Below are 11,288 nucleotides of genomic sequence, written 5' to 3' on the forward strand. Positions count from 1 at the left end.
ACGAGACTTAACAAAACAGTATCCACAAAATAAAGTGAACAAAGACACGTCATAATTCACCCTCGAGGTCATTTAATTCTTCATTTGCAACAAAACAGGTCATATTGCATCCATGTACAGGCCTACCCCTGGAACAACTCTTCAGCATATCTACATCATAGTTCCCTTTGTACAGTATTTATAAACATGTGACGGATACACGTGGAAACCAGCTACCTGGAGGAGTTTCTCTTTCCAACCAGGGCTTTCTCCAGCTTTACATTTCTTTCTGTCGCACTATGTCATGAAGTTGACATTTTTTTAACGGATGGGATGGAAATCTTGTCCATCCCAACAAGCAAATTCTCGTCCCAGGACAGAGGGACGGGTCCTGGAGACAGCCCTGCTTCTAACCAAGGTTTTTACTCGACTGGAGGTCAACTGCTATTTTCTTCTTATTTCCTGTAGGCTGGGTTCAGGCTGCCTCATTTTGCACCTTGCCTGTAGCCTGGGTCTCAGACTAGTCAGGCTACGTCCACTGCAATAGCTTAAATTCCACCAACCATCCGGGCAGATGTGGATTAAAAAATCATGTTGCAGACTTTCTAGCGAATTGTATTGTCCACAAATGTCGAGCAAAAGGCGTTAGATTTTCAGCATTTTGCGTCATGATATTTAACATAGATGTCAGTCTAAAGCATACTAGGACTGCAACAGAGTAATACACTGCCTTCAATGTCTGCTGTCATTAACAGCACTGAGTTTCTTACCAAAGCTGATTTCCTTCAGCACACATTTTTGGCCTGGTTCTGGTAGTAAGTGATATCCTCAGATGGTTTTAGTAAGTAGTACATGACATTTTCAGTTGGTAACATGGTTGGCATTATAGGAAGTTGGGAACTTGACATTAGAACAGCAAAACGTGAGATGTCCTTTTGTGTCCTTAGCTGGGTGGTTGAATTGGTTACTCGTCCTGATTCGGTCTGTGTCTGGCTCCAGCAGGGCTGATGAGTGTCACATTAGTCGCTAGTCATTACAAGTACCACATGTTGTACAGCTTTGTGGTGCCTTCTGAGCAGACATTGGTTTCACCACGAAATTCCAGGCAAGTTGGTCCAGGTTTAATCTAAGCTTATGTTACTAACGTTGCCCTCCCTCGCGTAGCCTCTCCCCTCCCGAGGGCCCAGTGTTTCTGTGCTCGCCTCAGTTTCCTCACATTCCCAGTCCTCACTTTCCTCCTTATTAGGTATTTTCTGTGCCAGGTCCCTGAGGGCCTCCTGTACAGGTGCCTCCTGTATGGGTGCCTGTACGACTGCCTCCTGTACGGGTGCCTCCTGTGCCTGTGTGGGTGCGCTGTAGGACCTCTGCAGCAGGGCGGCCTTGCTGTGCGGCCCAGCAGCGAGCGGGCGGCTGCTGGCGCTGCTGACCCGCGTGAAGCTGACCCCGCGGCTCAGGTTGATGCGGTTCTGCGCCTGGTTGTAGCTCAGCTCCTGGCAGGGGGCGTCCGCCTGCGAGATCGTCGGCGCCACCTGCTCCACCCGGAGGTGCGCTGCTGTCCCGTCGGTGATGACAGCACGCTGCTGTTCCGCACGTACATGTGCTGTCCCGTCAGCAATGGCAGCTCGCTGCTGTTCCGCACGTACATGTGCGGCTGTCGTGTCAGCGATGGCAGCGCGCTGCTGTTCCGCTCGTAAATGTGTGGCTGTCGTGTCAGCAGCCACAGCTCGTTGCTGTTCCGCACGTAAATGTGTGGCTGTCGTGTCAGCGATGGCAGCGCGCTGCTGTTCCGCACGTAAATGTGTGGCTGTCGTGTCAGCAGCCACAGCTCGTTGCTGTTCCCTCAGCACGTCGATAATCTGCAAAACCTGCACAGGACAGAGGTTTATTCGTTTATTCCACAGTAAAATACTTCTTCCTCAAGATTTCATTTGACCCTTAACCCTGACCCCTATTATGACCCCATGTTCCAGCTGGTCTGCGTCGTTAGCGGGAGGGTGACACCTGACCTATATCCCCTAACCTATGACCCCTGTACCTGCTGGTGTGTGTCCTCCATGCATGTCTGTGTCTCCAGCAGCAGTGCGACGGTGTTGATGGCACGTGGCCCCTTACCCCTGACCTATGACCATGACCTATGACCTGCATACCTGCTGGCGTGTGTCCTCCATGCACGTCTGTGTCTCCAGCGGCAGGGTGACGGTGTTGACGGCGCGCAGCTGGAGGCTGAAGATGAAGGGCACGTTGATGCTGTAGCCGGCCCCTTACCCCTAACCTATGACCATGACCTATGACCTGCATACCTGCTGGCGTGTGTCCTCCATGCACGTCTGTGTCTCCAGCGGCAGGGTGACGGTGTAGACGGCGCGCGGCTGCAGGCTGAAGATGAAGGGCACGTTGATGCTGTAGCCGGCCCCTTACCCCTGACCTATGACCTATGACCTGCGTACCTGCTGACGTGTGTCCTCCATGCACGTCTGTGTCTCCAGCGGCAGGGTGACGGTGTTGACCGCGCGCGGCTGGAGGCTGAAGATGAAGGGCACGTTGATGCTGTAGCCGGCCGCCATGATCATCAGCAGCAGCGACATCAGCATCATGGCCAGGAAGGCAAACGGCCACAGCTGCACCGGCAGGTCGTGGAACACGCCCTCAAAGAACTTGCTGAAGGAGCGGCCCACGTGCTCCATGGGCTCCAGGAAGAACTTGGTCAGCGTCACGGCGAAGGCCTGCAGAGGGCAGTTACGTGGAGATTAACAACTAGCCACTAATGTGGTCTGCAAAGCTGGCTTGTCATGCCAAGAGCTTCCTATGACAATCTATACTGATAGATACAAGAACATATACAAGACAGGTTCTCATGTAACAGTTGGTAAGAATCAACATGTCTCCAGGTTCTAAATGTTCCTAGATTATGATTACCATTCTCCCGTAACAAAGCTCTACACACACAAATCGACCTGCCTTTGTTGGCGTGACCTCCCAGAAAGCGTCGACCACCAGGGCCTCGTGGTAGTTGGCGCACTTGTCCTCCTGCAGGCTGAAGGCAGACGACGCCCACTCTGGGGAAAACAGAGACAACATGAGCTGTACTTATATTCTATAACCACACTATACCAGCAGGGGAAAACAGAGACAACATGAGCTGTACTTATAATCTATAACCACACTATACCAGCAGGGGAAAACAGAGACAACATGAGCTGTACTTATAATCTATAACCACACTATACCAGCAGGGGAAAGCAGAGACAACATGAGCTGTACTTATATTCTATAACCACACTATACCAGCAGGGGAAAACAGAGACAACATGAGCTGTACTTATAATCTATAACCACACTATACCAGCAGGGGAAAGCAGAGACAACATGAGCTGTACTTATATTCTATAACCACACTATACCAGCAGGGGAAAACAGAGACAACATGAGCTGTACTTATATTCTATAACCACACTATACCAGCAGGGGAAAGCAGAGACAACATGAGCTGTACTTATAATCTATAATCACACTATACCAGCAGGGGAAAGCAGAGACAACATGAGCTGTACTTAATCTATAACTACACTATACCAGCAGGGGAAAGCAGAGACAACATGAGCTGTACTTAATCTATAACTACACTATACCAGCAGGGGAAAGCAGAGACAACATGAGCTGTACTTAATCTATAACCACACTATACCAGCAGGGGGAAGCACAGACAACATGAGCTGTACTTATATTCTATAACCACACTATACCAGCAGGGGAAAACAGAGACAACATGAGCTGTACTTAATCTATAACTACACTACACCAGCAGTGGGAATCGTAGACAATGTGTTCTGTCTGTATCTGTATAGCCGGTAGGGGTGGATACCGGTTCGCTGGACCTGATTTGGACCTTTATAACATCCAAGAACCGAGTCCAAAAAACCTGAAAGCCTAAAACCTGAGTCCAAACAAACCTGAACAAAGTACAAATATATGTTTCTATTTTGTTTGATAAAAAGTGTTTTGAGTCTCCCCTCTGACAAAATAGGCATTTAAAATAAGTGCAACATTCAAATATCAAACACTGGTTTATTTTGAAAGTCTTCTCACCAAGAAACTTTTATAGTTGTGCGTGTCAGTATTTATTGTCGATGCATAGTATTGGTCTAATAAAACAAAACATCAACTGGACAGGATCAGGTCCAGGTTCAGGTCCAGACCTGAACCTAAATCTCTGGACCTAAACTTGGACTTGGACCTTATTCAGCCAAACCGGTATCCACCCCGAATAGCCGGTATAACCACCTTTCGGCGTAACACACCCGCTTCACATGCACGCAGCAGCAGCTGGTTATATTACACTGAACAGCCTGTCACACCTAGCTCTTGCACATCTGATTGCAACCCTTCCAGTAGAAGTTATTCTGAATCAAAGTTGAACTGCGATTGCAAACAAAAAAAATTGGACTCAAGCAAATTTCTGACAGATCAGCTCCAGTCTTTGTCAAGGAATGAGCAATCCAATCATTCCAATGCTTCTGTCACGTCACGTTTAGTATATAGAAAACATGACTCTGGAGCAGTGATCATAATTATAAGTTGCAGGAAGTCTGTGGCGCCCCCCGTCTCTGTTGAGGGATGGTTGTAGAGCCCGGATGTACATTGCATCTTTTATTCCTCTTGCAAAAATTTATGTAAGTCCAATCTTTGTATTGGCAATTGCAGTTCAACCTTGATTCAGATTGACTTCTACCAACACAGATGAAGTTTAAAATAGAGACAAAGCGAGCTGGTATTCTACAACCACATCAGCAGGAATATACAAAACTACAGGGTTGATAGCAAGCTGGTGAGCTGCATCACTCCGATGATGCTAAACTCTGTTCTTACCCAATATTCCATGGAGCGCGGTCCTGTCTGCTCCCCGGCACTCTCGAGGCATATCCTTGGAAAGCTCCCGCTGTTTCTTCGCATGAGCTCTCTGTGGAAACCCAAAGGTTTGGCAGTTTGGATCAATGTGGATTCTCCTGTTGAAATCTGGGAAAATCCTTAATCAAATATCTTATCTTGTTCAGGAATCCTGTGAACAAAACCATCCAAAAGCAAACAAACCAGCACAACACAGATGTAAGACCCTCCCACCTTGTACTGGTGCATCCATAAGGATATAAGACCCTCCCACCTTATACTGGTGCATCCATAAGGATATAAGACCCTCCCACCTTATACTGGTGCATCCATAAGGATATAAGACCCTCCCACCTTATACTGGTGCATCCATAAGGATATAAGACCCTCCCACCTTATACTGGTGCATCCATAAGGATATAAGACCCTCCCACCTTATACTGGTGCATCCATAAGGATATAAGGCCCTCCCACCTTATACAGGTGCATCCATAAGGATATAAGACCCTCCCACCTTGTACTCGTGCATCCATAAGGATATAAGGCCCTCCCACCTTATACAGGTGCATCCATAAGGATATAAGACCCTCCCACTTTATACAGGTGCATCCATAAGGATATAAGACCCTCCAACCTTAAACTGGTGCATCCATAAGGATATAAGACCCTCCAACCTTGTACTCGTGCATCCATAAGGATATAAGACCCTCCCACCTTATATTCATGCATCCATAAGGATATAAGACCCTCCCACCTTATACTGGTGCATCCATAAGGATATAAGACCCTCCCACCTTATACTGGTGCATCCATAAGGATATAAGACCCTCCCACCTTATACTGGTGCATCCATAAGGATATAAGACCCTCCCACCTTATACTGGTGCATCCATAAAGATATAAGACCCTCCCACCTTATACTGGTGCATCCATAAGGATATAAGACCCTCCAACCTTGTACTCGTGCATCCATAAGGATATAAGACCCTCCCACCTTATACTGGTGCATCCATAAGGATATAAGACCCTCCCACCTTATACTGGTGCATCCATAAGGATATAAGACCCTCCCACCTTATGGGGTGACCTCTGACCTCTGACCCACCTTGTACTCGTGCATCCAGGTCCAGCCCACGCTGATGATGAAGCCGAGAAGCAGCAGCCGGAGGAGCTGCTTCCTCCAGGAGACGCGGCTCCAGATCTCCATGGAGACCAGACACAGCACCAGCAGCACGGTTATACAGGCCTGCCAACATACATGATGGAGTATTACATACACCACGGTTATACAGGCCTGCCAACATACATGATGGAGTATTACATACAGCACGGTTATACAGGCCTGCCAACATGCATGATGGAGTATTACATACAGCACGGTTATACAGGCCTGCCAACATACATGATGGAGTATTACATACAGCACGGTTATACAGGCCTGCCAACATGCATGATGGAGTATTACATACAGCACGGTTATACAGGCCTGCCAACATACATGATGGAGTATTACATACAGCACGGTTATACAGGCCTGCCAACATACATGATGGAGTATTACATACAGCACGGTTATACAGGCCTGCCAACATACATGATGGAGTATTACATACAGCACCGTTATACAGGCCTGCCAACATACATGATGGAGTATTACATACAGTACGGTTATACAGGCCTGCCAACATACATGATGGAGTATTACATACAGCACAGTTATACAGGCCTGCCAACATACATGATGGAGTATTACATACAGCACGGTTATACAGGCCTGACAACATACATGATGGAGTATTACATACAGCACCGTTATACAGGCCTGCCAACATACATGATGGAGTATTACATACAGCACGGTTATACAGGCCTGCCAACATGCATGATGGAGTATTACATACAGCACAGTTATACAGGCCTGCCAACATACATGATGGAGTATTACATACAGTACGGTTATACAGGCCTGCCAACATACATGATGGAGTATTACATACAGCACGGTTATACAGGCCTGCCAACATACATGATGGAGTATTACATACAGCACAAATATGTTCATGTACAACACAACAAGGAGACGCGGCTTCAGATCTCCATGGAGACCAGACACAGCACCAGCAGCACGGTTATACAGGCCTGCCAACATAGACTTGGAGCACTGACATGTACAATACATATAAACTGATACATACTGTAAATGCAGAATGGTTTTATGTTAATTTTTTTGGGGCGACCATTTCAACGCGAACTTAAAACCACCACAAACATTTATGTCCAATACTCGTAACTGTACCAGTATGTGACTATAGCGCTGCCGCAAACACCGCAAACACTTCATTTTTGCCTTAGCGCAAATTTGTGAATTAAAATGCATTTAAAGTAGTTTGAAGGTAAGTCCACAACTTTACTATACTTAACAAACCATCTGAAGTTATTGCTGGGGATGAAAAGGAATAAACCTCTACCTGCATCAAGACGTGCACCTCCAGCCCAGTGTGGTCTTCCAGTCTGTTCTGCCACCTGGTCACCTTGGACTGAGGGCTGGACACACCTGGCAACGGGAAACACAGAGGACACCCTGCTCAGGCTTCTCACTAGTGAATCTGATAATATTGTAACGAGCCATTTCTGGCCTGTCCTTCACCCCTAGGTGAATCTCCGGTCTTAGATCAAGGAGCGCTCACAGGCCATGCAGACAGTCCCATCAAGTCTTTATTCATGTCTCTCCTTGTCTATATCCGGGACCTCCTCGGAGGTCCCTGGAAGAGTCTATATATACAACAGGGGGGTGAGTCCAATATGGTCTCTTACAATATCTGTGTCTGTGGCCATAGAATGAAGACCATAGAAGGAAGAAATTCAAGGTGAACTGACCACGTAAGAGATGGTCTGACAACATAAAGGAAGATCTTCACTTCCTCAACCTGCTACCAGCCAACCCAGCAGACTGAGGTGCCTGGCAAGCACAAGTCTAACCCCCACACCACAGGGAACAACAGACAATAAACCGGAGAGTGAGTGAGTGAGTGAGTGAGTGTGGCAATAGGCTAGTTAGGGAAAATAGCATTCTAGTCATAAACTGGTCAGTTACATGTTGGCTGCATCACCGAGATAAACATCACTTAACAATCAATTAAACTACCAAAGATGACATACATTCAACAAAATTACTATCGTTACATGTAACATGATTTCAGACAACATGAATGAGTGTGAAGAGAGCTCACCTGTTGGGAAGAGAGCTCACCTGTTATAAGTGCTGGTAATCACCTGTTATAAGTGTTAGTACTCACCTGTTATAAGTGCTGGTACTCACCTGTGATAAGTGTTGGTCCTGAGGAGCTCACCTGTTATAAGTGTTGGTCCTGAGGAGCTCACCTGTTATAAGTGTTGGTCCTGAGGAGCTCACCTGTTATAAGTGTTGGTCCTGAGGAGCTCACCTGTTATAAGTGTTGGTCCTGAGGAGCTCACCTGTTATAAGTGTTGGTCCTGAGGAGCTCACCTGTTATAAGTGTTGGTCCTGAGGAGCTCACCTGTTATAAGTGTTGGTCCTGAGGAGCTCACCTGTTATAAGTGTTGGTCCTGAGGAGCTCACCTGTTATAAGTGTTGGTCCTGAGGAGCTCACCTGTTATAAGTGTTGGTCCTGAGGAGCTCACCTGTTATAAGTGTTGGTCCTGAGGAGCTCACCTGTTATAAGTGTTGGTCCTGAGGAGCTCACCTGTTATAAGTGTTGGTCCTGAGGAGCTCACCTGTTATAAGTGTTGGTCCTGAGGAGCTCACCTGTTATAAGTGTTGGTCCTGAGGAGCTCACCTGTTATAAGTGTTGGTCCTGAGGAGCTCACCTGTTATAAGTGTTGGTCCTGAGGAGCTCACCTGTTATAAGTGTTGGTCCTGAGGAGCTCACCTGTTATAAGTGTTAGTACTGAGGAGCTCACCTGTTATAAGTGTTGGTACTCACCTGTTATAACTGTTATTAGTAAGGAGCTCACCTGTGATAAGTGTTGGTACTCACCTGTTATAACTGTTATTAGTAAGGAGCTCACCTGTGATAAGTGTTGGTCCTGAGGAGCTCACCTGTTATAAGCGTCTCCAGGACCTGCATGGTGTCCTGCAGGCTGCCCTGGTCCCTGCCCCCGTCCTTGGTGCTGAACTTCTTCAACAGAAGCCAGTTGGCGGCAGTCACCGTCATCTGCACATCGTAGTCAACCGACTCCAGCTCATGCAGGTCACCTGTGGGCTGGGAAACAGGAAAGTTACAAGTCAAGTCAAGTCAAGCCAAAGCCTTTACAGCTTGCATGTGTCTCGCTGAGCATTCTCTGACCATGACTTTTGCTAAGCATTCTTGAAATACTTTTCTTGAAATGACAAAGTCCTGTAATGTATGACAGAAAAGATCCCCTGATGACATGTAGTAATTCCTTCAGCCGGGGAAGTAATATGGCCTCCCCACCACGGTTAGCACACGGCCTTTAATTATCTGTCACATGTGAAAGATATGACAGATCAGTGCCAACTCTATACCAGGCATGTGGCCCAACCCGGCCGAAGGGTTATCATCTAGTGCAACGGTCTGGCATCCAGGCAAAACAGTCTCCACTTTAATTGAGTTGGAATGAAGCTAAACCCCTTTCCATAATTCTGTCCCATACCTTACCTCCATCACCCCTCCCAGCTGTTTCAGCAGGCCGCTGACAAACCGCCGGACGTACGGCGCTTCCGGGCCGCCCCTCGCCTGTTCAGAGCTCCGCTGGTCGGACTGGCAGGTCTGCTCTGCCGCCTGCAGCCGCAGCTGGCACGTCTGCAGCTGTTCCTGCAGCTGTTCCCGCAGCTGTGCATCACACGCTCCAGGTGCTCCCTGTGGCGGCTGTTTCTCTGACGGTCGAGGCTGAAGTGACAAACCCAGAAATGACTACGTTAAACTCCACCTGTGTGTGTAACCACTGCAGCAGCAACACCTAGCCGCAGGGCAAAGTAGAGCCTGTCAGTGCTGCCCCAAAGAAGGTGACACACTGTCACTGAAACGCCTGCTGTTTGTGAATAAAGAAATTTGTTATACAGCATCATGAGGTCAGTATCATCAATGGAACATCCTGTCAATAGTAACAAATCATGCTTATTGACAGGAAATTGTGCCAAAACATTCTTTATTGACAGGAACATTCTTATTGACAGGAAAATAGTACCAAAACATTCTTATTGACAGGAACATTCTTATTAACAGGAACATTCTTATTGCATCCTGTCAATAGTACCAAATCGTTATTATAGACAGGAAATTGTCCCAAAACAATCTTTATTGACAGGAACATTCTTATTGACAGGAACATCCTGTAAATGGTGAAAAAAATCTTATCGACTGGATGTTAACAGTGCAAAAATGGTTATTCAAAAGCCTCGACCATAAACTGTATAACCTATCAGCTGACGATTGGCCTGTATACGTGGGCGGGGCACTGTGGGACAGGTTCCGGTAAATATATTCTAGCCTCTACCAGGCTCCAGAGGCGGCTGGAAAGATTAGAAATTTGCCAAATAGACAGATGACACGCCAGAGGAGTTAGCTGGCCAGGGAGTATAGTTTGACACCTATCATACAAGCGATATCTCCCGTATATATAACAGCAACCCGTAAACATGATTATCAAAAACGACAGAATCTGACACAGGGAAACGACCTACTGACAATAGATTTCGGCCATTTTATGCAAATTAGCGATTTTGCGACAGACCGGAAAATGGCGTCCCATTTGGCCCATTCAAACTTCCCACCAAACTGGAATTAGTAGAATAAGTTTACTTCGTGGTACGCATTTAGAATTTATATCAAATTGTAGGTAGATTTGTCATAAACATGATGGCGAAAACCGCACGGGGGTACCATTGAGAGGTAAGCTCAGACACGTCCGAAGAGTTGTAATACATTTAGATATGAAGTTCTGATGTGACCTCGCGACCTCGTGTGATTTTGCGACAAAAAGCGAAATTACGGCCCGAAGCTGCCGGGGAGCTTACTTTAAGATGGAAATTTCACATATATATTTAAATATATATTATTGTGAGCTGCCGCGAGCAAATGTCACATAGCCGCTATTGTTAATGTTTCCCTGTGTCTGATCATGACTGACCTGGTTCCTCATGGTTCCCGTGTCCGAGTCGTAGTTGAGCATGTCCCCCGGGTCCACCCAGTCGCCCATGTCGGGCCCGGGCGGGGCTGCGTCCCGACAGAGCCCCCGGCACAGCACGGCGGCCAGAACCGCCGCTAGCGCGAGGAAACGGGGCATTTTCTCCATCAGCAGAGCGATATCGTACATACAGGGCTGACGGGCCGCACCGGAAATGACCCGGATTATTCCACTATGTTAGTTCCCGGGGGTAACATCAACATTGCTTTCACTTTTTGCACATCGGGCACCATTGAAAC

The 11,288-nt window shown here is 47.2% G+C and overlaps 1 protein-coding gene across 1 annotated transcript; it reads right to left on the reverse strand.

The window, feature by feature from the left end:
* Positions 1 to 49: 49 nt before the first annotated feature.
* Positions 50 to 11,277, reverse strand: LOC136434098 (uncharacterized). Its single transcript, XM_066426838.1, has 9 exons — positions 10,993 to 11,277; positions 9,522 to 9,752; positions 8,942 to 9,104; positions 7,332 to 7,417; positions 5,969 to 6,109; positions 4,846 to 4,936; positions 2,938 to 3,035; positions 2,427 to 2,702; positions 50 to 1,844 (listed from the first exon to the last, which is right to left on the reverse strand). Exons 1-9 carry the CDS (start codon positions 11,176 to 11,178, stop codon positions 1,101 to 1,103), a joined length of 2,016 nt encoding a protein of 671 aa, XP_066282935.1. The 5' UTR covers positions 11,179 to 11,277; the 3' UTR covers positions 50 to 1,100.
* Between the last annotated feature and the right edge of the window lie 11 nt (positions 11,278 to 11,288).

This window comes from Branchiostoma lanceolatum, chromosome 4 (assembly GCF_035083965.1).
Source record: "Branchiostoma lanceolatum isolate klBraLanc5 chromosome 4, klBraLanc5.hap2, whole genome shotgun sequence".
In the NCBI taxonomy this organism is placed as follows: Eukaryota; Metazoa; Chordata; class Leptocardii; order Amphioxiformes; family Branchiostomatidae; genus Branchiostoma; species Branchiostoma lanceolatum.

Excerpts from the sequence above, each read along its gene's own strand:
- LOC136434098 (XM_066426838.1), bottom strand. The coding sequence starts at position 11,178 with ATGTACGATATCGCTCTGCTGATGGAGAAAATGCCCCGTTTCCTCGCG. Across the intron at positions 4,937-5,968 it reads CCTGGATGCACGAGTACAAG|AGAGCTCATGCGAAGAAACA; the intron begins GTGGGTCAGAGG and ends GGGTTTCCACAG. Across the intron at positions 3,036-4,845 it reads CGCGCTCCATGGAATATTGG|AGTGGGCGTCGTCTGCCTTC; the intron begins GTAAGAACAGAG and ends TGTTTTCCCCAG.